General features: G+C 60.0%; 1 protein-coding gene across 4 annotated transcripts in view; it reads right to left on the reverse strand.

The window, feature by feature from the left end:
• UNC5A (unc-5 netrin receptor A) overlaps positions 1–27,232 on the reverse strand; it is a 68,225-nt gene that overhangs the window by 4,542 nt on the left and 36,451 nt on the right. For 2 of the 4 annotated variants that reach the window (XM_030808472.1, XM_030808470.1), the window contains exons 2-9: positions 11,284–11,505; positions 5,925–6,068; positions 5,534–5,637; positions 5,234–5,414; positions 4,408–4,575; positions 3,657–3,821; positions 2,246–2,434; positions 1,836–2,138 (exon numbers count right to left, since the gene is read on the reverse strand). In XM_030808472.1, coding sequence (XP_030664332.1) covers positions 1,836–2,138; positions 2,246–2,434; positions 3,657–3,821; positions 4,408–4,575; positions 5,234–5,414; positions 5,534–5,637; positions 5,925–6,068; positions 11,284–11,505 — 1,476 coding nt within the window. The remainder of the gene's footprint in view (positions 1–1,835; positions 2,139–2,245; positions 2,435–3,656; positions 3,822–4,407; positions 4,576–5,233; positions 5,415–5,533; positions 5,638–5,924; positions 6,069–11,283; positions 11,506–27,232) is intronic. The other 2 variants (XM_030808473.1, XM_030808471.1) reach the window with 1 other exon arrangement.

Here is a 27,232-nt window from a genome sequence, read left to right on the forward strand (position 1 = left end):
ACTTTACCCCACCAAGTCCAAAAGCAAATGCACACTCCCTAGTGGGCAGCGCAGAGCTGGGCAGGGCTGGGTATCACTGTTTCACCGGAGAGTGCAGAGTCACAGCCACTACTGCCTTCACTGGCCCGCACTGCCCCACGGTCCCAGCTGTAGTGTTGGTGACAATCCCAGACATCCTCGCAGGAAGGCTCTCCATGGGGAAGGTACACACACTTACATCCTCATTCATCAACTCCTAATGCTGGGTACTCAGGACGGCGAAGGAAAACCACAGACCCCACTGTCATGAAGTTCTTAGCCCAGCAGGGGAGAAGGACAAGTCAACCACAGCACAGGATGCGGGGGAAGTGGCAGCCGCCCCCCTGCCTGGGGAGCGAAGAGCAAGGGCTGCCGGGCCCCACTGTTCGCCTGCGTCTCTGTAAGAGCTGACAGATGCCGTCTCACCTCGTCATCCCAACAGCTCCATGAGGGGTTTGTTATCATCCGTGTGGATGTGAGGCACAGACGGCAAGAGCTGTCAGGCCAGGACCCAAAAGAGAAGTCCCAGCTGAGCCGGTGGGAGGGGCAGGGGGTCAGTGCATGCAGAGGGCAGCACCGTGTGTCCGGGATGCTGAGTCCATGGTGGCTGCCGTGTGCGGGAGGATGTGTGTGAGGGAAGAGGCTGAAGCAGCTGGCCCGCAGGGGACAGGTCTTCTCTGTGGTATCATGTGGGCTTTGCAGGGGGCAGAGGGGAGCCCAGAAGGGGTTCGAGCACGAGAGGGTCATGATCAACTCTGGCTTCATTTGGTGAAGGTTTACAGCAAGGAACCAGGTAAGGGGTTTGGTGGCCTGTGTCAGGAGAGGCAGCAAGGGAGGACGAGAGCAGGAGGCGGCAGGAGCTATTGAGGAGGGACTGGCGTGGGACTGAAGCTGGCGGGGGGCAAGAGAGGACGAGCAGCAGGTCAAGGTGACCCCAAGTTTCCGGCTTGAGCCACTAGACGATCCATGAACTGGGGGAAGCCAGGAACGGGGAGGCTCTGGGGGAGGGTGGGAGACGGTTCTGTTTTAGGCACCAGGAGTCTGAGGTGCTGTGAGACATCCAGATGGAGCTGGCCAGGAGGCAGCTGGGTGTACAGTTCTGTCGCCCGGGAGAACTGCGGGCTAAGGATGGGGGAGTGGGAGTTATCTGCACAGACACGGCGATTAAAGTCATGGAGTGGGCGAGGCCGCTCCGGGAGAAGGGCACCGGGAGGGAGCTCGGAGGCACACCTACATTTATGGAACAGGCAGCTGGAGAGGGCAAGCAAACCAGGAGCACATGGGGTCATCTAAGCTTGAGGGACTTGAGAATTTCAGGTGGCAGTGGCCAGCCATGTCAGAGGCTGCAGCCACTTCTTGCAAGGCAGCCATGGAAAGAGCTCGTCAGAGGGTTTCTGTGCTGGGGTGGGTGGAAGCCAGGATGCAGTGGGGACTCCAGGATGGCCTCTGCCCAGGCCTGTGCTGATCTGTTTGCCCTTGGTTGTCTCCCTGCTCAGCTGCAAGCTCCTTGGGGCCGGGGCTTGCCCTACCTCTGGGCCCAGGGCCCCACATGGAGACTGGCACAAGTAGGCTGCTTGGCTGTGTAAATGAATGGACAATTGTGCCCACAGGCAACAAGAGGAAGACAGCTCTGGCCATGGCCTCGGTGCCAGCCAAGACTGGGTTCTCCCCAAAACTCCACCCCTTTTCCTTGCTGATCTGTCACGGGACACTGAGGGGCACGAGAGGAACATCCAGCTGTCCCGTCCTCCTCCAGGAGGGAAGTGGAGACGGAGGAGGGAAGTGGAGCTCTCAGAGCCCCCTGGGGTCCTTCCTACCTGTATTAGGGATCATCAGCCGGCCCCCGAGGAAGTTGAAGGTCCCATAGGTCATGTTGCTGGTGCCTCGGGGCAGGGAGCGGAAGTAGTTCTGGGTGGAGAGGCGGGAGACAAACTCCTCGGCCTCAGAGGTGGGAGAGCTGTGGTGCAGCGTGTGGCGGCCACCACCCAGGGGGCTGAGCAGGTGCCCATTGGTGAGCTGGAACTTGGGGCTGGGCCCGTCCTGCCGGGGACAGAGACTGCCCTGGTAGGTGGTGGTGGTGGTGCTGAGGTCCGGCTGGATGGTGAGCAGATGGGGGTTGTCTGCAGGATGAAGACAGACTCAGGCGGTGGCACCTAGGGCATCCCTGCCCCAGCAGCTCTTGGCGTGGGAGCTGGGGCAGGAGGGCTGGGGGCACGGGGCCCCTCACCTGCTTTGCTGGGCTTGATGCTGACGGGCTGGAAGCCTGAGGTGAGAATGGACGAGTCAGCCACATCCGAGTCCAGCCCCTCCTTCTTCCGGCAATAAACGAGGATGAGGACAAGCAGCAGCAGGACCAGGCAGACAGCCACGGCGATGAGGCCCACATAGAGGGCCACGTCCTCAGGGCCAGAAGCAGCTGCGGGAGACAGCACGGCCTTGGTGGGGGCAGGGGTGTAGGCGTCTGGGAAGGAGACGTCAGTGGTCTGCACCCCAGGAGGATGAGCTCTGCACCTCGGGGCATCTGCACTAGATAGGGAGCAGACGCTCATGGCAGGGGGCATGGAGTCCATGCATGTGCATCCCAGCCCTGTATTTGCCATTACTGTTCTGTGTGACTCTGAGCAAATCACATTCCTCATGGGCTTGAGATCCCGGCTGAGTCTGCTGCCTGGATGGAGGAGGGGAAGAGCTACTTCCCCAGGGCGGATGACCTGGTGCCTGGCTGCTAGGTTGAACCTGCTGCCTGCTCTTCTGGGACAAGGGCAGCTTGGGCTGGGGGTGAACTCCTGGGATCCCCAGAGCAGGGGGTCTGCCTCCTGCATGGTTCCAGGTCAGTGCCTAGACCAGGAGCAGGGGTTTGGGGGCCCTTCTCTCCATCTGCCTCCCTAAGGCCTGGGGCAGGTCTGGGGAGGGGATGATTGACTGCTTGGAGGAAGCTATATTGATTTTAGAAGGGTTTTGCATAAATGGAAGAAATGTCCATCAGAAAGGAATTGACACAGATAATGAGGTTTTTAATTGAAAGAATGGGGGAGGGTATGTTCTAGAGGAAAAAAAATCCAACAGAGATCTTTAATTGTTAGTTATGGCCTTGTAATTAACAGCCCTCACAAGCCCGGCATCCCCACAGGACCTGTATGTGTACTTGGGGGACGAGGCAGATGTGAAGCTGTGGTGTTGGGCGAGCGTGGGCAGATGTGAAGCTGTGGTGTTGGGCGAGCGTGGGCAGATGTGAAGCTGTGGTGTTGGGCGAGCGTGGGCAGATGTGAAGCTGTGGTGTTGGGCGAGCGTGGGCAGATGTGAAGCTGTGGTGTTGGGCGAGCGTGGGCAGATGTGAAGCTGTGGTGTTGGGCGAGTGTGGGCAGATGTGAAGCTGTGGTGTTTGGGCGAGGGTGGGCAATGGGTGTGCATGAATCAAGGTTCAAATCTGTGCATGTCTCAGGAGGCATGGGAGGTGGCGGGGCGTGCCTGGGCCCGTGTGCAGGTATGCTGAGGATGAGGGGGATCTCAGTGGGTCCTGAGCCTGGAGAGGCTACAGCCTTTGGCAGGAGAATAGCTCCCTCAGCCCCCACCTCCCCAGGGCTGGGCAGGGCCAATCCAGGCAAACAGAAGAGGGCCTCAGGGCAGAGAGGACTCACTGTGTACACAGAGGTCACTGGTACAGTTGCGGGTGTCCAGGTCAGCGCCCTGGCACTCCTCCCCTCCGTTGCGGGGTGCTGGGTCAGAGCACTCACGGCTCCGCCAGTGGGTGCAGTCCAGCCCACAGGCCGACCACTTGCTCCACGGGCTCCAGCTGCCGTCCACTAGACGAGAGACAAACAAGCAGAGAGAAGACGGTGTGGTCAGCCTGGGAGCCCGCCCCGGCAGTCTGCCAGTGTGGCCCCTCTGGGCATCCAGACCAGGCAGTGCAAGGCAGCCTGGATTTGGGTGCAAAGCCAGGGCCAGGCCCACGATGCACGCCCTCTAGTGTCCAGCTGGCCTTGATGACGCATGCTAATGACAGGGAGGCGCGGATGACGCCAGGGGCTGCTTGGCTCTCTCCACACCAGGGAGGCTGTCCTGGCCCTGGGACAGCGAGGGCTCTCTCGTCACACGTTGACCCTTCTGAACCCAGGGACAAGTGGACTCTGCAGCCCTGGGCTGAGCCCTAGACCCTGTCAAACTGTACCTCACACCCTGTGACTTACACCCTATGTTGAGCCCTGACACTGGACAGATCGAGCCCTGACTCCAACCATACACCGCACCCCGATCCCCGCCTCAGACTGAGCCTGGCCCTGCGTGGCGGGTGGGATGGAGCCATGGGGGGGCAGGCTGGTGGGCGCGATGGAGCCAGGGCACGGAGATGGCGTGGTGAGGAACGATGCGGGAGGCGGCGGCCGCTGGTACCTGGGCACAGGGTGGCGCAGGCTGTTTTCTGGACATTCTGCCCCTCACAGAAAGCGCCCCCGTTGAGAGGCGCCGGGTTGGTGCAGCTCCGGCTCCGTTTCTGCCAGCCGCGCCCACAGCTGGCGCTGCAGACGGACCACTCGGTCCACGTCGACCACCCACCGTTCACTGGCCGGACAGAGAAGGACTGGGGTCAGGGAGCGGGGGCGTCCTCAGATACACTGGCCCAGGGGACGGGGCGTGAGTGCAGAGGGGCTGTGAGCTGGACACGGGTGGGCTGTGGCTGAGCTGGGAGAGAAGGCCTGGGGGAGGCCACACTCGTGCCTGCTGGCCCCCGGGCCCTGCAGCACGCACGCCACAGTCTTCCCTTCTCCCAGGGGGCACTCGGGGTAGCCAGGCTGAACCGCGGCTCACACACTCCTGCAGCCCAGACCCCAGCCTCTCCTGGGGTGACTCCCGCACCCTCCCTCTGCCGGCTCCTGGGGGTGCCTGGACTGTGTGGCTTCTGATTCCTGCCCTGGAGACTCAGGAGTGGGGACAGCCTGTCACCTTTCCTAGGTTCCCATTCTGTCCCTCCTGTCCCTCATCTCCTTCTGCACAATGCCCGCTGCCCACAGAGGACCTCCAGTCTGTCCCACTCCTTTGCCCAGACATGCCCCTGGGCCCCCAGCAGTCACAGCGAGCCCTTTGCTTATCCTGCCTAGTCAGGCATGATCTGGTCTGCCTGGCCTTGGCCTCATGGCCCCTCTTCACCCCACCAGCCACATGTCACTGCCCAGGGGCACTGCAGTGCCTCTCCCTGTGACCAGGGAGCCCCGGGGCCCACCGTAGACGATGACAGCAGCAGAGGCGCTGCGGCGACGTGCCACGATGTTCTTGGCCACGCAGGTGTAGTTGGCCGTGTCAGCAAGGCGGGCCTGTCGCACCACCAGGCTGTGCTCCCGTGTGATGTATACATTGGGGTCCAGGGATGGGTCCACCAGGTCCTCGTTCCGGAGCCACTCCACCTAGGGGAAGGAGGCCTGCCATGTACTGCCAGCCCATGCTGGCCCTGCCCAGAGTGGCCCCTGCCAGGGTGACCAGGCAGGAGCCCAGGTCTAGAAGTGGGCACTAGAGGAGCCCTCACCTCGGCTGGAGGGATGCCCTCCGGTGGACGGCATGGCAGCACGATGCCCTGCTCCAGGGACACCTCCTTGGCCAGCGGCTCCTGCTCGAAGTTCTTGCGCAAATCTAGAAGAGGAATGAGAGTGTCCTTCTGCCTGAGGGCCTCGCACAGGCTCAGCCTGGCTGGCTGTGTCCCTTGTCCTGCAGGGGCCATGGCACATGGCAGAGGAAGTGCCAGGTGCCCAGGGGGACATGGGGTGGCTGGGCCGTGTCCACAGGCACTTTCTCCATTCATCCAGGCAGGGCTGTGAGGTTTTCTGACTGGACCCCCTCTTCCAGGAAGCCTACTGTCCCCTCTCCTGGTGACACCCTCCCGCCATGCGCCCTCCCCCAGGGCCCAGCCCTAGACTCACAGGCTATGCGGATGTAGGCCTTCTGACTCTTGGTGGTGCCCGAGGAGCTCCATGCCACACACTGGCACCAGTATTCCTCCAGCCCGAACACCTTCTCCACCTGCTGCCTTGAGACATTAATGCGGACCTCCATGGTGGGCAGCCCTGGGGGCGGGAGGGGCAGGTAGTCAGAGCCCCAGGGCCACCCTGAACCTCTGTGTGTGGGTCTCTGTGCCACCCTCAGCCACTCTCGCTGACTGGCAAGGGAGTGGACTTTGAAGGCAACCCCCAGCCCGGAGGAAACTCCAGGGGGCCCAAGGGCCGCTTGATTTCTATGTCCTGAAGGCCGGGCAGGCCGTCCATTCATTATACTTTGTTACCTGAGGCCTGACTCCCCGGAGTCACTTACAGAAATGTCCATAAAGGGGCTGCCGTAGAGCTCTGGGCCAGAGGGTCTGGCCTCCAAAGACTCCAGGCAGAAGGAGTGGGGCAGGCAGGCTGAGCTCTGCACCTCTGTGGGTAAAAGAGGTGAGGAAGTATCTGGCCCCCTCCCTCGGGGGCTAGCAGATAGATCCTGACATGTGATAATATAATAACAGTCATTAACAATATAATTGCAGTGATTATGTAGTATGATGCTAGCGCCCTGGGACTTAGGGTTTCCCACGTGCCGGGATGGGGATGTTGTCTTAATCCACTCCCTTGGACAGAAGCACAGAGGGAAGTGACTTGCCATGGGGCCCCGGGACTGTCTGCATCTGAAGGGTAAGCTGGGGTGCCTATGCACTAGGGAGAAACCTTGGAAGAGGGTGAGAGGGCAGCCAGCAGAGGGGGAGCTGGCGGTCCAGGACCCGCTCTGCCTAACTAGGGTGAGCTGGGGGGACTCGGCTCCAGACTGGACTCAGCCCCCCGCCTTCTGCCATACCTGGCCCGAGGCAGGCTCAGGACCCTCTGACAACTCAGGAGCGGGGGGCAGCAACCCTCCTCCTGCCCCGTCTGTAGCCCAAACCAGCATCCCCAGCAGTGAGAAAAGACTGTTTGTTTCCAATTTCTCCTCCTCCTGACCCCAATTTCCCTCGGGTCATTGGCTTATCAGAAAGGGAGAGAGAGGCCGGCAGCCAATGTGTTTCCATTGTTAACAGCGAAATTCAATTAGGGCTGCATTGCGGGAAGAGCAGGCCGCCCAGCTGAGCCGGCCGGCTAGGAGGCTGTTTCCCCCTTAATTTCTCTGACATGACTTTCTCCGACTGCTTCCCAGACCCCTCCTCACAAGCCTCTGGGCTCTCACACTGGGTGTCCAGATTTTTCTGTCTCTTCGTCCCTGTCGCTGGCCAGCTGTCATAGGAGATGGCAGGGCTGTCACCTCTGGTGAGATCATGGTAGCTGGGCCGCTTCCCTCCGTTCTGGGCACCACCTGCCCCGTTCTCTAAGACACCCAATGTGGACACTCTCAGGGGGTGGGGTGGGCAGGCTGAGAACGAGGGGGTGGCTCACAGGGTCCTCGTATAGGAGAGGGGCCTTGGGCACTAGCTATCTTTCAAGATGACTTAGGGCATCTGATAAGGAGATCTGGGGAGGGGCCCTCCACTCCCTTCCTCCTCTCTGCCTTGGGGGTTAGGGGTGGGAGACTTCCAGAACATTCCGAACTGTGTACTTTTTCTCCCTTGGGTGGACAGGTCTGTTAATGGTTCCTCCATCCCCCATGGTGCTGTGGGGAGCCCGGCCCTCCTTCAGGAGCCTCACCCATGGCCCAGGCAGCTCAGCTTGGGAGAACAGCACTAAATGTAAGCCCTCCCTTTTCCTGTCCCTTTGTCTTCCCTCCCCTTCTGTCCTGCCACCTCCTCTCCTCCCCCTCACTTGCATGAGTGAGGGCCAAGTGTGTCCTCAATGTGCCAGCTCCAGGCAGTGCCTTGGTGAGGGGTGCCCTTCAGCCCCACAAGCTCCTGGAGGGCAGTGCCTGAGGCGGGGGCTGCAGACCCGGCCCTACCCCATCTTTGATGTGAGGGCTGTGCGCTCCCCTCTTGCGGATCATCAGGCAGCCTGGTTCCTGGGAGCAGTGTATGGGTACAGCTGTGTCTGTACCTGCCCAGTAAGTGTGAGCAGGTGCCAGCCTTGGGGAGGGACCCCGGGCCAGTGGGCCTGGGCGGGTGTGTGTGTGAACCTGGGCTGCCCAGGGTTGCTAGCTGGGGTTCTGAGGCCAAGCTGGCACTTCGGTTCTCACCTTCTCAGCAATCTGCTTCTAAACAATCTAATAACCAATCAGTTTGTTTAACACAAAATAAGTTATACTCCTAGACTGGACTCCAGTGCTTGGTTTTGCAAATTTCAGGCTTTTTTTAGTGTCAGCAGGTTTGGGTTCCAGCACTTCAGGCCTTGGTCCCTGCCCCCTGGCCTTCTGGCTGAGGAATGAGGGCAAACGAGAGGGAAGTAGGTGCTCTCCTGGGTGTCCATCTGGCCACCCCCAGCCCCACACACAAATGAGTGGGCTGCAGAGCTGGGTGGGCCTCCGACCCTGCCATACCTGTCTGACCACAGAACGTTTCTGGTTTGGGGTCTTTGGTCTTTGGCCGCGTGGCGCCACTGCCATGGTATCTGTCTGTGGGTAAGGAAAGCCTTTTTCTTCATCTCAAAGCACTTGATGGCTTTGGGTTGAGAAATCGATGAGATCCATGAACATTCAGATGTTCCGGCCATGGGAGGCTAGAGTCGGATGCTCGGGGCAGAAGAGGACCCTAGCGGTTACGGGTGGGACGTGTCCCAAGCTCTGCTTCTCTGCCCGGCAGGAAGAGAACAGGGTCACAGGAGCCTGCTGGGGAGTGTGGGCCAGGGGCTCCCGGTTTGTGTGCTGGCCTGGGCCCGCGACTGCTCATTCAGGCAAGGGCCTGGGTTCCTGCCAATCCATGGATCTGAGCCCTCATAATGGCAGGGGTGTTTCAGACAGAGGGGTGTGTGGGGGAAGGGGGTGCTGGGAGCAGCAGGGGGCTGGACTGGAGCTTCCAGGCTGCAGGAGAGCAGCTCTCTGGCTGTGCCTTCCTTGGGGGAACTGCCACAGCAGTGGGAGAACTTATGCTGAAGGGACGCTGGGCCCGGGTGTGGGGTAGGGAGAAAGGAAAGGCCCCGTGCTGGGTCCTGACTGGGCATGTGAGATCTCACGGCTTTCCCCGACCAATCTGCAAGGGGCAGGATGGGGGGATCTCCTCACCTCCATTTTACAGATGAAGAAACTGAGCCCAGGGAGGGGAGGGACTTGCCTGCGGTTGTCCTGCAGACCCTCCCACCAAGACAAGGTGGGCCCTGCTGCTGGGCAGGGAGGCCTCTGGCACCTCGGCTGGGGCCGGGAGAGGCTCTGGTCCTGGGAGGTGCTGGTGCTTAGAGTTCTGTTGGGCTACATTGGCTGCCAACCCTCTCCATCTCCCTCTGAGGGTAGGAGGTGGAGCTGGATCACTGCCCTGAGAGTGTAACTCCTTGTACCTAACCCACGGCGTGGCACAGAGCAGGTGCTCAGCGAACACCTGCTGAGAAGGTGTTCTCAGACCACAGGTGAGAAGCTGCAGTCAGGCCAGGGTGCTGAGACGACACTTGGGGGGGGGAGGCAGCCCCTGCTGACCCTCACGGAGGGGTGGGGTGTGACTGCTGCAGAAGAGAAGGCCTGGTTGGAGCCCCAGCAGGGCTCTGGATGAGTAAGAACCAAGGCCTGTCTCAACCATAAAATGACAAGCTGGTTCTGGGGCTAAATGGCGCTGCCTACATCCAGAGCTCTTCAACTCACCTCAGATCACTGCCAGAGCTTCCAAACCGTTCTCCCTGGCCAGGGCCTTGCCCTCCTCCAGTCTCCCTTTGCCCAGTGCAAGTCTGACCACAGCCCACTCTGCTGTCTCAACCTCCAGGGGCCCCTTAGCGCAGTCTCCCGGCCACTGCTGCCTGCCCTGGGGTTCACTCTCGCTCCATACCCGAGCCACCTGAGGCTGTTCTGAGCCTCTGTACCTTCCATTCTATGGGCCTGGGAGATGCCCTTTCCAGGTGGTTTTGAGACCTGAGCTTGGATGTTCCTCCTCCTCTGGGAATCCTTCCTGGGCCACCTCTCTAGGCCCAAGGTCCCCGGCCTGCCCTTGGCATCAGTGTGAGTCCTGGGTGACACCTACTTGTCCCAGCTGCACTGTGGCTTGAGCCTCACGGCAATGGCCTGTGTGTCCCACACAGGCTGTGCCTCAACAGGGTATGTGTGCTGTGTGTCTCAGGATGGCTGAGGCCTTGGTGGGAGGGGGCTCAGGACTACCCCTGAGGTGTCATTATGCGTGGGGTGCTCCACAAAGCACCAAGGGAGAGGAAACTGAAACAGGCTCTAATGAGTGAGGAGGAGGAGGAGGAGGAGGAAAGGTAGGAGAGGAGTGGGGGAGGGAGGAGGAGGGGGAGGAGGGGAAGGAGGGGAGAAGGGGGTAGAGAAGGAGGAGGAGAGGGGAGGAGGGGAGGGAGGAGGAGAGGGAGGGGGAAAAGGGGGAGGAGGGGGAGGAGGAGAGGCTGTTGTTCACTCCTGCCTCTCTCTCTGCCAGTCCTTTCTGGGGGAGTTGTGGAACCCAGACAAGGGCTGTCTGCCCACGTCCCCAGTGCCACTTAAGGCCAGGGCTGGGGGTGGGGAATGTGGTGTCTCATGGAAGAGGTGCTTCCTGGGTCTGCTCGCTGCCCCTAGAACCCCTCTCCCTGTGCCCCCAGCTGAGTCTGGCTGGCTCCCTCTGCTCAGTGTCTCCAGGCCTGCCGCTTCCATCAGCCCCCACCCTGGCCCCTGAATCACATATAGCTCTGGCCATGTCACTCTGCAGCTTGAGATCCCCTAAGACAGTGGCATCAGTTTGGTCCCCTGCACACCCTCACCCTCACTGCTGATCCCACCGGCGTGGCACGCCGGCGTCTGCCTCCAGGCTTTCCTGGGCTGTGTCCCCTGCCTGGGATGCACTTCCCCCTTCTTCACTCCCTAACCAGTTCTTATGCCTCTCTCAGTTTACACATCACCTCCCTTGAGGGGCCTCTCCTCTTGCTGAGAGGTCACCCCGCTGTCTGCCTCTCTGTGGGGGCTTGGGCTCCGAGGGTGGCGGGCTGTCCCCAGCACGGGAGGGGGTGCTCACAGGTGTGAGTGAATGCCTGACTGATCGAGTGAATTGACGCACAAAGAAAACAATCACTGAACGTGAGGTCTGGGAGCTCCTTGGTCATCAGGGACCCACTCTCGCCCCCTCCTTCTCCCCAAACTGCTGAGGGGTGTGGCCTCTGGGGAAGGCCTCTGGGGTCCCAGGTGGGGAATCCTGGGGGCAGCTGCAGGCTCCTCTGGGCTGGCTGAGACTCGCCTCCCCTGGATTGGCCCTGCTCGGCCCCCGCTGCGGCTCACCGCTGCTCCCATCCGTGCTGCGCTCGATCACGTGGTCCACCTGGCGCACCCACTCCCCATTGCACTTGAAGAAGATCTGCGTGGCGGGCACAGCCTTGCACACCAGCAGCACTGGCTTGTTCTTGACGATGTACACGTCCTCGGGCTCCACCAGGAAGTGGGGAAGCAGGTCCGGGTTGGCACCAGGCACTGGGTTGGCCACGGTGGCACTCTGCTGGGCACCTGTGGCAGGGCAGAGGGGGAAGGTGAGCCAGGGGCCAGGCTGGGCAGGGCAGAGGCAGTGGCTCAGCAAACGATCCCACTGTGGGTTGGGGCAGATGGGAGGAGAGTGAGTCCAGGCTCTGCCATGTCCCAGCTGGGCAATCTCAGGCCAGTGACCATCCCCCACCCGGGCCTCCATGTCCTCCTCTGTAAAAGCGGGGAAGGAGCAGCCCATGCCATCCTTAAGACTGCGGTGAGGTGAAATGAGACCCGGGCAGAGTCCCAGCACCGAGGTGGCCTGGTGACTGCCTTCCTAGAAGTCCAGGGATCTGGCCAGGCAGGCCCCTGCCCGGGAGGTCCAGGGCAAGGCTGGCCAAAGTGGGAAGGTCCCTGGCCAGGCAGGTGAGCTGCCTGGGGCGAGGGAGGGAGCAGCCCTGGCCAGTGGCCGCCTCTGGGGCCCTGCTTCCTGGTTGGCCCCATCCCTGGTCCTGCACATAGTAGGTGCTCAGAAATAACGTGTCGGGTGGGCACGGGCAAGGCGAGAGCTGGGAGTCTGTCTGGGAATCCGAGGTACCTAGGCCACCTCCTTCAAGGAGACCTGAATATATGGGTTTCCTTCTAATTTTAACTGAAAACCACAACCATCCCACAAGTCATTTGTTGCTAATTACACAGGTAATTGGCTCTGAGGCACTGGCAGAGGTAAAACCCCCAGAGTAGTCTGATCCCTGCCCAACCAGCAGGTCCCCTAAGAGGATGAGGTGGGGGTCACCCTCAGCTCCCACACCCCCCAGCTTCCCTTTGAACAGGCCCTCAGCCAGCCTGGCCTCCCCTGGGGCTGCAGTGATCCCCCCGACCAATGCACACTCACAATTGCAGCCCCTGCGCATAGAGGGAAACCCTGGGTTTCCAGACCATCTATTCTGCTCCTCTTAGTGGTGACCTTGAGGAGCGAGCGGCTTGCTGTCTGTGAAATGGAGATGACAGCTGCCTGTGGGGAAGTCCGCAGGCCCCTCACATTTTTGGCCTCTGGGCTCCTCCACCCTCCCCATGGGTAGTCCAAAACCCACCGAGGGCTTCAGACTGGGAGGCCTGGGCCCATCCTACCCACCGAGGGGCACATACACCTGGCCCACTGCCCCTTTCGCTCCTGCTTGCACAGGGACCCTCTCCCCACGGTGGGAGTCCGCCCTTCACCAGGACCCTGGTTTCATGGGGGGAGGTGTGTGCACCGGCTCCTGCAGGTGCCCCGGACGGCGGGCTCGGACCGAGGGTTCAGGGGCCTCTGCAACTTCAGGAAGGTCCACCCCATCCTGAACCTGTTTCCTCATCTGCAAAATGGGGCATGATGCCCAATTCTTAAGGTTGTTGTGAGGATGAAATGAAACAGGCGTGAGGCACTCAGCACAGTGCTCAGGGATCGGGGGCTGCTGTCCGTACCCCCATGGTTCTATGCGTTCCACAGCAAAGGGCTGCACCCCCTCAGCTAGGGTCATCCTCACAGCAATCTCATAGGGGGTGACAGCTAATAAGGAAACTGAGGCACAGAGCTGGCAGGTGCCTTAGGGATGGCAGAGGGAGGCTGGCTGAGCTGAGGGGCGCAACAGCTGTCTCTTTGTGAGCTCGGGGCAGATGGGTGTGGAGGGCATTTGGGACACAACCCTGCGGACAGTTTGTCAGCCGCTGGGTCACCGGCCCTCCCTGGGCGCCTGCCCCTCCTCTCACCCTCTGGCCTCCCTGCCTGCCTCCTGCCCACCTGCCAGACTCCGGCCTCTCCCCAGCTTGGCTTTTTCCCTTGTGTGCCCTCCCACTGGCAACCGCCCCCCGCATGTTCTGCAGCTCTGTTATGGACACCAAGCCCTCATTCATAAGCGGGGTCACACTTGCAGTTCACATTTCGTGAAAATGAAGGTCATCAGGCCCAGACCCACCCTGCCTTGAACCACCTCTGCTGGGGTCTGTCGTAGGCTTGGGAAGTGGCGGAATGCAGGCGATGCTGGGGGGTGGGACCTAGACACCTTACAGATGGGGAACCTGAGGCCCGAGGGGGGTCCCTTACCCCAGAGCCTCCAGCTCAGACACTGGGCTCATCAAGTGTACAGTCACCTGTGTGCTCGCCATGGTCACTTGGCAGCCACCGGCCAGCCCTGATGCAGGGGCGGGACCCAGGGGTGGACTCAGGGAGAGCAGGGCTGAGTTGGGCTCCCAAGGGGTCCTCCCACGGTCTGGAGAATGAATGGAAGGAGGTGGTCTTGGGAGGCTGGGGAGTGTGAACCCTGTAGTGGGGGTGTGGGATGGGTGCTGCTGGCCCAAGCGCCGCTCGAGACATGCACCCAGGCAAGCCGCGGCATTTGGGAGGACCCTAGGCCGTGCAGAGGACAGGCCAAGCTGGATGCCAGAGCAAGCCCTGCAGGTGTTGGGGAGCAGCCAGGTGTCACCATGACCCCCCAGTGGCAGGTTCCGGGCTTGCCTGTGCCACGTCCCTTAACAGGTAGACAACACGCTGGCCTGTGCCTGCCTCTTGGCGGGGGAGCTGGGTGGGCAAGGGTCCCTGGTTGGGTGTGTGGGGGCAGGGAGGGGGTGCGCGGCCCTCCAGCCTCCCTATCGATCAGCACGCCAAGCACTGCTCGCGTCAGCCGCCCGGTGAACCCAGCACAATCCCTCATGTCTGCATTTAACTGCTAATGAAAAATAAATGTACTGTGACCAATAAGGGGCATAGCTCACTTCTCCAGGGCCTCTGTCACGCCACGCTGGCCCCGGGGGGCATTTATCCGGTGGACCCAGGGGGCACCCTCCAGGCTGCAGCTATGCCCTCTAGCAAGGACATTCTAGCGGCTATGCCCTCCAGCAAGGGCATGGGTGGGGTAAATTCGGGTGCTACTGGATGTCCTCTGGGGGCTACAGGAACCTTCCTGGGCAGTCATGGCTGGCTTTCCCTGCCTCTGGCCCCCGAGCTCACTGTGTGACTTCTATCCTTGCCATCAGTACCTGAGATCTGTCTGTTCCCCCTCGGTGTCCCAGTCAGGGCTCTCACCTGAATGAAGGCACAGCCAAGCCTCTGGCCTCCCCCACTGCACAGCCCAGGCTACTAGCGTGAGCTTCCTTTCCCTTTCCATGTACTTGTCCATCAAAGACAATGCCAGGCAGTGCATGCTCAGTCCCAAGGACCTAGGATCCTTTCAACAGGGCCTGAGAGCTGGCTAGTTTGCCGTAGTCCCACCACTCCCTGGGTCTGTTTCTCCCATTTCCATTGTTCATCTGGCTCCCACGGGTGTTTCAGAATGGGGCCAAGTGCCTTTGACTGACATCACTGAGCCTCACGTTCTGGCCCCAGTCAGTGCTCCAGCCCTTTTCTGCAGAGACACCCATGGATCCCTCCGAGGCAGGAGCTTCCCACCTCCAGGTCTCTGCCTGAAACTCCTTTCCTTCCTCTTTGGCTAGTGCTTTCCTACCTTCTCTTCAGGGCTCACCTCCAATGTCACCTCCTCTGGAAAGAGGGTTCCCCTACCTCAACTCTCCTGGGAAACCACACATGCCGTCTCACCCTCCCTGCATCTAGGGCCCGTCCTCGCTGGTGCTGGAGCTGCTGTCACAGGAGAAGCAGGCAGGAGGCTTTGTCCCCACCCCCAGACTGTGCATCCTTGGGTCCGTGCCGTGCAGCACGAGGCTGCTTAATGCGGGCGTTAGCAACTGGGGCCTCAGGGTGGGGTGCCTACCGCTGCTGCCTCTGGGGCCACTGAGGGACGGGCGTGCGAGAACACTGCCAGGGCGGACACGCCTTGGTTGCAGTGGCTCGTGGGCCTGCAGGAGAGCAGGCAGGTACGGGCCCACCAGCTTCACGGGCGCTGCCACTTCCCAAACCCCACTCACCCCTAGTTTCCCAGAGGCTCCTTCCGCCATGTCAAAGCTTTCCCACTGGCACAGGACGTGACCTGGCCCGGCTGCCTGCTTGGAATTAAGTTAGAAGACCTCATTCACTGACTAGCAGATTCCTGACGGGCGCTTGGTCACCAGGAACTATAGGACTTGGTCAGACGGGGCTGGGTGGATGGCTCAAGCCCTGAAGTGGGAACCCCATTTGCAGTGAGCCCCGGGGGCCCGCTCTCTCTCAGGAGGGAACTGGCTGTCCACGTCAGCTGGAGCTGGTGCCCCTGCTCGGCAAGGGTGGGAGCAGCAAACTGGGCAACCCCCACACCCCACATCTTCTCAGGAATAGCAAGGAGGAGGGGCAAGGTGTGTGTGTGTGCGCATGTGTGTGTGTGTGTGCGTGTGTGTGTGTGTAGGGAGGCTGGGGGCCAACGGGGGTGGCAGCTACAGAAAGGAGGGGAAGCAGATGAGGCCCCAGGACCGGTGGCAATGGGAGGCAAGAGACCCCTGGGCAAGGAGCCTTGGACTGAACTGAGCCTGGGACGGATGCCACCTTCTCCCATGACCTGAAACATACTCATTCACAAACACTTATTGAGTGCCTGCTGTGTGCCAGGAACTTTTCGGGCGCCGGGATCCAGCGCAAGCAAGACAACACAGCCCCGCTCTCTGAAGCTTGCTTTCAAGTTGGGGGAACAAAGCAAAACAGAACCCAAGTGCAGCAGAGAAGGTAGAAGGGGCGGACTTTCAGAAAGGGGCGGGTGAGAGGGCTCTCGAGGGAGCGGGGCTCAGGCAGGTGCCATCTGAGCAGCGCCCTGAACGCCAAGGCCAGGCTGCAGAATGTGCTTGGAAAAGGGAACAGGGGAGGCCCTGAGGCAGGAGGCAGCTGGGCTTGTTTGAGGACAGCGGGGAGGCCAGTGTGGCCTGGGCAGAGGGAGTGAGGGCGAGACGCGTTTGGTCAGAGAGAAAGCAGGCGCTGGACCCCAGGGGCCTTTAGGGTCGAGTCAGGAGTTGGGATTTCATTGCCAGGGCCACGGGAAGCCTTTGGGGGTCGTGTGCAGGGGCGTGGTGCGCTCTCCCTGCGTGAGGATTGGGAGGGGAGGGGTGGCACTGGGCAGAGGGAAGGTGGGGAGGCTGCTGTGGGCATCCAGTGGCGTGGACTGTGGTGGACCTGCTCCACCTAATCCACCAGGGAAATGTCAGCAAAGTTGTTGCCTCCTCCTGGAGGCCTTTCTGGATCCACACTCTTTGTCACTCACCCAAGCACCCACTCCATCCCCTGAGCCTCCATCTGAGTTAATGCCACTTCAGGACCAGGGTGAGTTTGTACGCCGCTTCCCTTGTTAGACCATAAACTCCCTGGGGGCAGGAGCGCGGGTCTCACCAGGATGCTGATGGAATGTTTGTTGCGTGACTGAATGACCACTGCTTTTTCCCTCTAGAATTTGAGATCTGCCCAGGGTGGCCCCTTCACTCCTGGTCTGTGGAGAGACCCAGAGAGAGGGCAGAGCAGCCCACAGGCAGAGTGGTGGGCAGGGAGAAGCCTCTGGCTCCAGGCTGCCCCCAGCCACCCGCTGGCACGTGCTGCTCTTGGAGGCTGAGCCCCTTTCCTCACCTGCAGTCTGGGAGATAAGACTCGCCCAGAACTCTGAGGCCCAAGGTGGGTGTGAAAGTGCTTTCAAATGTTTTATTTTTAAAAGCACCAGAAAATATAAGATGTGATTAATCAAGCTATTAATGAACCCATATATACTGAGCAAGGCCTCCGTCCCTGGGGGCAGGGGAGGGGTGGGGACAGGGCATCACTCAGCCTCACTCAGCTGGGAGAGGTGGGTGCTGCTTCCCCAGGGCGGCCGCCGCCATTCCTTCCATCCTCCCAGCGGCCTGGTGGTGGGCACCATCCGTCCCGCAGGCCACACGGCGCAGTTGAGGAACACAGCGAGGGTCCAGGGTGGCAGCCCCTTCCTCTATTTCCCTGAAAGCTGTTCTGGATGTGAAATGGAGTGGAGGAGGAGGCTGGGGCACAGGAGCCGGCATTGCACCCCTGAGCCCTGGATGCTGGTGCCCAGCAGGCCTTGGGGAGCCCCTGGGCAGCCTCCCCATGGAGGTTTGCCCCCAGTAGGTCCACCAGGGCCTGGGGTCCCCGCTCTGCAGGTGCTCGGATGTCCGGGCATGGGGAGTGCCACAGGATGACGCGCCACTCGTGCCTCTGGCTGGCATTTGAGGACCTGCTGGCCTTGCCTCTAGGGATCCCTCCACACCTGGCAGCATCTTCACCATGTGCAATTCTCAGGGGTTCTACGCGTTCTGTCCCAGGTTCTGCCTCCCTCTCACTTTCTGGCTAACAGTGCCTGATTTTCTTTAAAGAATGCCTTCCCCTCAACTCCTCCCACCATGCAGGCCACGTGGTCCGGGGGCTGACCCCATCTCTGGCCCCAGAGGTGGGCACACTCCCTCTCTCCCATCCCCACCAATGGTTCCCAGAAGGACTTGCAGGCTGCCCCGTCCAATAGACGTGATTCCAGCATCTTGGTTGGGCTTTTGGGAAGGGAGACCCTCTCCCTGTGCTGAGCTTGGAGCCGTGGGCATGGAGCCCTGGAGTTGCCGGGGCCCCCACAGGGAAGGGCCAGTCCTGCAGGCATTGTAGGCCTTCGTGAGGCCGAGGGTAAAGGCAGGCTATTCACAGGTCTGAAGCAAGAACTTGAAGAGTGGAGACAACCAGTGCAAGGGAGAGGCCAGCTCCTCCTGCCAGCATCAGAGGCCTGGGGTCCCATGGACCTGGAGGCAGAGCTAGCTCTGGATCCCCAGAGCATGAGCCAGTACATTCCTTTTTTTGGCTGAAGCTAGTTGGAGTCAGGATCTTTCCATCTCATTGGTCCACCTGCCCATCTGTTGTCTGCCTGGGTGACCACTGCTCATCCTTCAAGGCCTGCTCAAACAACCCCTCCTCCAGGAAGCCTGCCCTGACCCCAGTCTGAGCTCCCACAGTCCCTGACTGAAGTCACCCCAGCGCCTTGAATATCATATCGTCACCATTTATGCGTGTGTCTTCCCATATAAATTGTCAGGGCCTTGGGGGCAGGGACCACCCATCCCCACAGCCTGGCCAGGGCCTGACATACAGCCAGAGAGTTTTTGTGGAATGAATGTTGAACATCATTCCCAGCAATGGGACAAGAGCCCAGGAACGAAGGGCTAGAAGTGGAGAAGGGAAACTCAGATCTGGCTGGGAGCCAGCTCTGCTTACCTTCCAATCAACCAATGAACCCATCAGTTCAATGGGAAGGGAACCAGGTTCTTCAAATGCCAGTGCTGGACCCTGGGGAAGCAGAGGGGTCAGGGAGCCAGTGGGCACAGTGGCAGAGGGCACGGGGTGCAGAAGCCCAGCGTGGCTCAGCCAGGCTTGCAGACACGCAGGTGAGTGGGGCTGAGCACTCCCTGCCACCTGCATCCCTGTGGCCTGAGATGGCGGCATGAGTTATTATTTTTTAAACATACACAATTCTGTGAAGAGGGAGCTTCACTAGGGGGCTCTGATAAGCAGGGACACATTCCGCACTTGCTGTTAAAGAGAGAGAGAGAGACAGAGGCAGAGACAGAGACAGCACCTGTAGTGAGGAGTGCAAGGTGGGGAGTGGCAGGTCCCGTGACCTGGGTTCCAATCTCTACCGGAGACTACAGATCTGGGTGGCACAGTAAGAGCCATGAGAGTCCAGGCGGCAACTCAGGTATGAACCTGCCTGGAGATAACGACGGGGTGCCACGCAGCCAGCAGCAAGCTGGGGTGCACGCCCCTGAATTCTTTCAAAGCCAAAACATAAAAAACCTCTGTACAGCCTGCCAGCTGCTTCCCTGGCCTTATTTGACCCCACTGCAGCCCCTTGTGCGAACCGCCTATTTCTAGAGCCTCATTGTTCTCATTTGTGAAACGGGCAAATAGCGGATGAGGTGGGTCGGGAGTGCAGTCCACTCCGGGACTTGCTTCTCTTCTTCCCCTTCCAGTCCCCTTGGTCCATCCCTCTGTCCATCCCCTGTCTCCCTAGCAGTCACCCCCAATAGCACAGGACTCCCTGGAGGGCAGGGGCAGGTCTAAGCCCAGGGTCCCAGGGCCCATGCCCAGTGTGTGGTGTCTGCCTGGTCTGTCTAGGAGCCTGCCGCACGTGGAAGTGACCGGATGGGGGTGACAGCCCCTCTCAGTGCTCCTCAGAAGGAAGGGCTGCTCCCCCGACCTACGCTCACACACAGGCAAGCACGGCACTCTGGTTTCCATAGTAACGTGTGCATGAAGGTGTCACTGAAGCAGCAGCCACCTCCCTGAGATCGGAGGAAAGTCACCCTCTTCCCCAGTGGGCTCCTGGGGCCTGGTCACAAGGACAGACACAGGCGTCACGAGGAGGACATGCAGACAGGCTGAACCACAAAGAACAAAGTGGGGCAGGGCGGGGGCAGCACCGCTCCCATCTCAGAGGACAACTACGCTGAGCAGGGGCACCGCTGGCCCCTTGCCCGCCAGCCCCTGCAGACCAGGCCTGTCCTCTGCCCCGGCCGCTGCTCACAGGCTCCTTCTTCCTGCCTCTGGTTGTACAGACAAGGAACGTGAGGCTCAGGCCTTGCTTAAGGTCGTACAACCCACCAAGGACTTCAGCCAAATGGCCGGGGCCAGGTGTGGGGCAGGACTCCTGTAACTGTTCTCAAACCCTCCTCACTCACCCCACCACAGGGCCTTTGCACTTCCCCTGCCCGCACACGCTGCCTCCGACCTTCCCACAGCTGCCTGCTCTAACCCCTCCCATCTCTGCTCCCGCGGAGTCAGCGTCACCGAGGACCTGGCCTGTGTGAAGGAGCTCTTCCTCTCCCTCCCCTTTCCCAGTCTGTTTTCCTCCTCACACCTGCCACCATCTGAAGTCATCTCTTGTTTGGGTACTTGGTTACTCTTCCCTAAAACATGTCACAACAGCAGGACCACATCTGTCTTGCCACCGGTCCTGGCACCAGGCACAGGGCCTAGCACTGGGCAGGAGCTGAGCCAAGACGTCCCAAATGCAGAGTGAACTGGCTTGGGCCTTCCCACACCTAGTGTGACACTGTTGCCATCACTAAGTGCCTGAACCCACTCGCAAAGGGAACTCAGAAACTCCCGGGGGGAGTGCTGTGATGGGAGGACGGGCTCCTGCGGCCCCACCCAGGGGCCCCTTCCTGCTGAGGGGCCTCGCCTCAGGCTAGAGAAATAGTTAATAAAGCTGAGGTCTAAATAAGCATTTGATTAACAAACGATAAAATAGCTATTGTGTCCCTGAATTAAGCTGTAATTGTGGCTGATAATTGGCTGGTTAGAATTTAATAAGCTGCAATTAAATAGAATGGAATCCAGGGTAATTATGTGGTCACACGGCCCAGGAAAAACTGGGGAAGGAAGGTGCTTTCCTGCCTTGGGATCCTTGGCCAGCGCCTGTGCTTTGGTAGCTGTAGTGTGTGTGTGTGTGTGTGTGTGCACACGCGTGTGCGTGTGTGCTTCTGTGTGTGGTGTGTGTGTGCTTCTGTGTGTGTGGGGTGTGTGTGTTTCTGTGTGTGTTTCTGTGTGTGGTGTGTGTGTGCTTCTGTGTGTGTGGGGTGTGTGTGTTTCTGTGTGTGTTTCTGTGTGTGGTGTGTGTTTCTGTGTGTGGCATGTGGTGTTTCTATGTGGTGTATGTGTGTGTTTCTGTGTGGTGTGTTTCTGTGTGTGTGGTGTGTGTGAGTGTGTGTGAGCCTCCCTCACCTCTCACCTGGCAGAGGCAGGTGGCCGGCCCAGCTGCCTCACAAGCAATAGGGGCGGTAGGCAGGCTCTGAGCCCTGCCAAGGCCTGTGGCAGCCCCGGCTGAGAGAGACATAAAGAATTCCTGGCACAGCTCCCCGAGAGGCAAGAGGCCAAGGGAGGGTGGCCGGCAGGGAGCTGGGAACACGACAGAGGCAGGCAGGTGGGTAGGGTCCTTCTGTCTTCCTAATGAGGAAATGAGCTCCGAGAGGGGAAGGACTAGCTCAAGGACACACAGCCACCATGGCAGCGCCGGGCAGATCGCCTGACTGCCCACGGATGGAGGTAACTCAAAGTGGCCAGGAGGCTGGAGGATGCCCCCACCCCTGCCAGCTCTGGATGCATCCTCCCCATTTCCATCCGGGTCCTTCCCCAGGCACACGCGCCATAAAGCCGAGTAAGGACAGTGCACCTGTTCCACAGATGCCCCTCAAGACAGGCCAGGTGGAAAGTCAGGAGCTGCCCCTACTAGGAGTGCCACTCTGCAGCCCCTCCAGAGAGTACATACCCCCTCCCCTCTCCTGGGGCCACCCGAGGGGGGTGCACAGAGCTCCCTCAGAGGCCGCAGCCCTCCATGGCCAGCCCCGCCCCCAGCCCAGGTGTGCCCCGGCGCGGGGATGATAAACAGCGTTGCCTACGCCATTTATGACCCCATCAGCATTTTTACAATGTTGCTGGCAATTAATTTAATTAAAGACCCCATCCCAGATATGGCAGCATTTCATATCTCACTGGTTTAATGTGTGCCCAGCCAGAGCTGGGGCCGGGGTGGTCCAGGAGTGGCAGCAGCTCAGGTTGTGCAAGGTGGGGACCAGAGCCCAGAGGCACTTGGGAGGTCACACAGTCGCCTGCCCTTGGCTGGTGGGAGACACTGCCCACAATCACAGCCGTCATGGCACCTGCACAGTCACAGCAATGACAACCATGGTGAACTCGATAGGATATTCTTATTTAACCGTCATAACAATTCTAAGAGGCAAGGAACTAATTTGAATTACCAATGAAGAAACTGAGGCACGGAGAGGCACAGTCAGTCGAGAGCGATGGATTCCTGCCCAGGCAGGCTGGCTACAGTGCCCCAGGCTCTCAACCAGGAGCATTCATCTGGCAACATGTCGTGGCACCGTGCTAGGCACCGACCAACACAGCCCAAGAGGGACTCACGTCCATGCCCCCATGAGGTGGCCCAGGGACCCCAGCCCCACTGGGAAGTCCTGGGTGCACTGGGAAGTCCTGGGAGCACAGCCTCCAGAATCATGCCTGCTGCAGCCCGGTCCATTAGCATTTGTGGGCACATACACCACAGCCCACACCAGGATGGTGATTGAGGCCACAGGCCACCAGCCAATCTTTGATTCCCATTCTCAGCAGATGAGCCCGCTTGGACCCCTCCTCATACAATGGCCCACAGGAAAACCCAGTCACCCAGGGACAAACCCAGCTCCCACTCATGGGTCCCACCAGCCCAGGGTGACAGCAGAAGCCAGCACATGCAGCCACTTCTTGAAGCTGCAAATGGCTCCCTGGGCTTGGCTCTCCTGAGGCCCCACTTCTGTGGCCCCCATCAGCTCCTGCCCCGGGGTCCCTAGCCAGGCTCCCCGGCCCACCCTCGCTGCCTGGGCCATCCCGACTCTCCTTCTGTCTCTTGCAGTCAGCAGGGCCCCCGCCTCCCAGGAAGCCTCCCTCCTTTCCTGCCTTGTGGCCACCTAACTCATCCAGCCTCCACCCCTGGCCCCACCACCCAAAGTGTGCCTTCCCTTGGCCACCTCCTAGCTCAGTGCCATCCTCAACCTCGCTATTTCTAGAAAGAGAATCCGATCTCACACTTCAAACCCCTGCAATGGTTCCCACACAACTAACACAGCAGTCCCATCCCTGGTCACCAACCCATACCCTGCAGCCAGCTCAGCCAGGTGCATGTACTAAAGTTAGGGCTCGCACCCCGACTTCCTCCTAAACCTGCAGGGCACCCCACCTACTACCAATGCACCCAACATCACAAATTAAAGATGTTGCCTCCTCTGGGCTGGTGTGGCAGGGATTGGGGGACGTGGGGCTGCACGGCTTGCTCCTCGGCCTCCCATGATCCTGCTGATGCAGGGCTGGCTGTGCAGGCACCTGCCTCTGCTGTCAGCCTGTGCACCCTCCAGCGCACGCAGCAGGTCGGAGCCAACTCTTCTCAGCAGTGCCCAGCTCAAGGGCTGGAAAGTCGGGGGCCAGTGATGGTGGCAGAGTTGAAATGTCTCCTCAACTTGCCACAAGCTCCAAGAGCGGGCAGTAGGCTGTCATCTCTGTCCCTGCTGGCAACTGGCCCAGGGTATGTACTTGCTGGGGGCTGGGGCACAGCCCTCAGTCGGGCATCAGGAGGTTGAGTCCCCAGCCCCGACTCTGCCTCCACCTGGCCACATGGCCTTGGGCAAGCCACTTCCCTCTCTGGACCTCAGGAGATGTAGGACTGAGTGAGAGGTGGCAAGTTCAGTGCCTTCAGGGGCTGGGTGGGGCCGGGAAAAGTGGACAGTGACAGTGTCCATCCACGGGGGCAGGCCAGATGAAAGGTGCACCATTGTTTTTATTTTTTGAGACGCAGTTGCCCAGGCTGGAGAGCAATGGCATGATCTTGGCTCACTGCAACCTCCACTTCCCGGGTTGAAGGGATTTTCCTGCCTCAGCCTCCCAAGTAGCTGGGATTATGGGCGCATGCCACAACGCCCAGGTAATGTTTTGTATTTTTAGTAGAGACGGGGTTTCACCATGTTGGCCAGGCTGGTCTTGAACTCCTGACCTCAGGTGATCCACCTGCCTTGGCCTCCCAAAGTGCTGGGATTACAGGTGTGAGCCACTGCGCCCAGCCTGCACCGATTTTTTTTTCCCCAAGGGAAGCTGGAAATCTATTTTTATGTGAAACCTCCCATTTAAAAATGTTGACAACTAATTTAAACACTTTAAACGCCGTGGGCCAAACGAGTCGGCAGGGCAAAGCCAGGCTGGACAGTGTCCAAGGCCCTCTTCCGACTTCACCAGTCAGGGTCACAGCAAGGCAAGGGAACCCCCGCTGCCCCCACACTCCAGCCCTGTCCCTGCTGTGCCCTCCCAGTCTCTGCCCCGCTCTTTCTGCCCTTGCCAGCACCCCATCATTCCTGGGAACCCTCCTCATCAGAGCCCCCAAAAGAAGGCCCCTGGGCCTGGACAGAGGCGGAGGGGTCGGCTGTCCATTGCCCCAGGTACCTGGGCGGGTAGCAGGATGTACTTGTCAGCACCAGGTGTCCTCTCAGCTGAGGCCTGAGGGCACTGTCCCTTCCAGAGGCTGAGAGGGGAGAAGCTGCAATCCCGAGCAGCGCAGGACCCAGGCCGCGGCTGCCCGTCTTGTGTGCCCATGGTCTGAGCCTCAGCTCCTGCCCCTGGGCGAGGCAGCCGAAGCCTCCTGCAACCAGCAGCACAGGCAGGTCCAGGCGGGGGACTCCGGAGAGGAGACCCCCTGAGACAGCAGCCTTCCTATTCCGAATTTGGGCGGGAAGGAGCCTGGGCCCTGCTGCGACCTTCCACCTCAGAACAGGGCGCCTGGCCGCTCCCATCACCCCCCTGATGAGACAGTAATGAGCCCTCACCCCGTTTTAATTATCCACTGTCCAAATAATTACCAGCTTGTTTACTTCACTTAATGACAGCCATACTTTTTTCTCCTGGTATTGATTTCATGTTTTCCTCGTTCGTTCATTATCTTTCCTGCCCCTTTAATGGGCTCTAAGGTCTTGGAGGAACATGGAGGAAAGAGAGAGGGGTGGCCTCAGCGTGAGCCGCTACCCTGTCTGGGCCCTGAGTCCCAGGGCCTCAGATCCCTGCACACCCTCTTGTGCTTTAGGGTAGCAGGGGAGAGAGAAGCTGGGGTACCCCCTCCCCAAGGGTCTCTAAAGGATGTCAGACCAGGCTGAGGGGCGGAGGGATCTGGGTGCGGGGGGCGGGGCGGGGAGTTTGGCGCTAACGCCGAAATGAGGCAGGGAGCGGTGCTCTAGGAAACCAGCCTGGAGGAGGCCGCAGCGTGGGGGCTGCTGGTCAGCTGGTCAATAGGGGCCTGGAGGGGCTGCTGTATGCCTCCTCTTCCTCTTGCCCCCCAGGTCTGGTGTGGGAAGGCAGCAGGAGCCTCCGTCCTCAAGAAGCCCAGCCCCTCCCTGGGCCTGACCTCCATCCTGGGCCTCCGCCTCACCTGCCTGCTGTTACCATGGAAACGCAGGCGTTGCTTGCATGTCATCTGGGCCGTGGAAGGGCAGCCCATTTCTCTGGTTTTGGCGGGGGAGGGTAAAGAGGAAGGGGGACATGGGGGGAGGGGAGGGCTGGGGCCTCTTTGGGTGAAGATTTAGAGTCTCTTGAAGGGGTCATTAGCTCTTAATAAATCACTAATAATTGCATGAATATTTAAATCTTAATAAAAAAATACTGTGGGCCCCCCCGAGTCTCCCTGGGTGGGTATTTATGGCTATCGGGCTGGAATATATAAAAGTTGGGGTCGGTCTGATTGAACTGCTGTTATCGCTGCAGCTAAATGGGTAATTGGGAGTGAGAGACGCTATCAGCGGATATAAATTACATACAGTAAACCAAGGGCATTAACTGAGGGTTTATTATCAATTATCTCTGCGCTTGTTCCCCTTAAAACGAACTTTAAGTATATTAATGAGAAAATTTACGGGTCTTAATGAGTTGAGGGAAGCCAGAGGATGCTGAGGCCCCCCCCCCCCACCTCGGCAGCCTGTTCCCAGGAGGGGTCCCCATAGAAGGGAGGCCCTGGAGGGAGGGCGGGGTCAGCCAGCCAGGCCACATGCGTGTGCACAACGCCAAGCCTGGCTCTCCCATCAGTCCCTGAGGCCAGCCCTGTCTCTCACCCAAACGCCCATCCCAGAGTCACGCGCTGGATGGGAATGGGGCATTTTTATCCAAGCATCCTTTCATCAGTGAAGACCACCAGGGCCTGGCTCCAGCCGTCGGGCACGGAGAATCAGCCGGAGCCCGATTTCAACGAACGGGGGCGAGGCAGACCTTCATCTGCCCCCACGAGGGAGCGGGGCACCCATCGGAGAGGCACAAATGGAATGAGAGGCGGATGGGAGGGCGGCAAGGGGCTGTGCGGCTCTCTCCTAGGCTTGACGGGGGGCGCTCCCTGTGGAAGCTCTGGGAGGGCAGAGCATGTGCGCGACTGTGCGTCCATCCCGCTCCCAAGCACTTCCGCCCCTGCTGAGATGCGCTCCAGCCGCTCAGAGCAGCCCACAGGCCGGCTGGCTTCAAGGTCGGCATGACCTCCTTCTGGACCAATTCACCACCCAGCAGCCCCAGCTCCCTCCGGGCCTCCGCGCCAGGACTGTGGCTGCTCTCCCTGCTGTCCTCAGCCTCTCCCACCACCGGCTGTGGGCCAGGTCCTGGGCAGCAGCTTAGAGTCACCAAGCAGGTCGAAACCAGGCCTGGCCCCTCTCTGGAGCCCGCCCACTTGTGGGAGGCAGACACTGGTGAGATCATCCAAGCGGTAAGTCCAAGGTTACCGCCCAAAGTCAGAGTTTGGTCAGAGAAGGGCTGGTGGCATGAGCACATAACTGGGGGGCCCGATCTGGGGCATCCAGGAGGGCTTTCTGGAGGAGATGTCACCAAGCTGTATAAGATGCCTCAATAGCCCAGGGGTCTCCAAGGATGCTCACCTGTCCCCCATCATGGACAAGAAAACCATTCATTAAGCTCCTTTGCTGTCTTGTCCCTGCTGGTCTGGGTCCCTTTTCTCTTTCCCCCTCCCTACTCAGCTCCCCCGACCCACCTTAATCTCATTCCTGGCTCCACCTCCTACAACCTGGCTTCCGCCTCCGCCTAGCCATTTGCCGAAAGACCCCTCTGTCTCTGGTTCCAATGCTCCTTTTGGCTCAGCCTCTAGGGCTCCTCCCTCCTCTGTGCTCTGTTCTGCTCTCCCGTCTCTCCTGGAGAATGCCAGGCTCCAGTGAGGACCTCAGGACAGAAAGTGCCCCCATCCTCATCAGGACAGGACCTCCAGGCTCGCCACCACAGAACATTTCGCCTCAGCCATCCTGTGTGGCTACCCCAAATGACCAGCTC

This window comes from Nomascus leucogenys, unplaced genomic scaffold (genome assembly GCF_006542625.1).
Source record: "Nomascus leucogenys isolate Asia unplaced genomic scaffold, Asia_NLE_v1 Super-Scaffold_3019, whole genome shotgun sequence".
NCBI lineage: Eukaryota > Metazoa > Chordata > Mammalia > Primates > Hylobatidae > Nomascus > Nomascus leucogenys.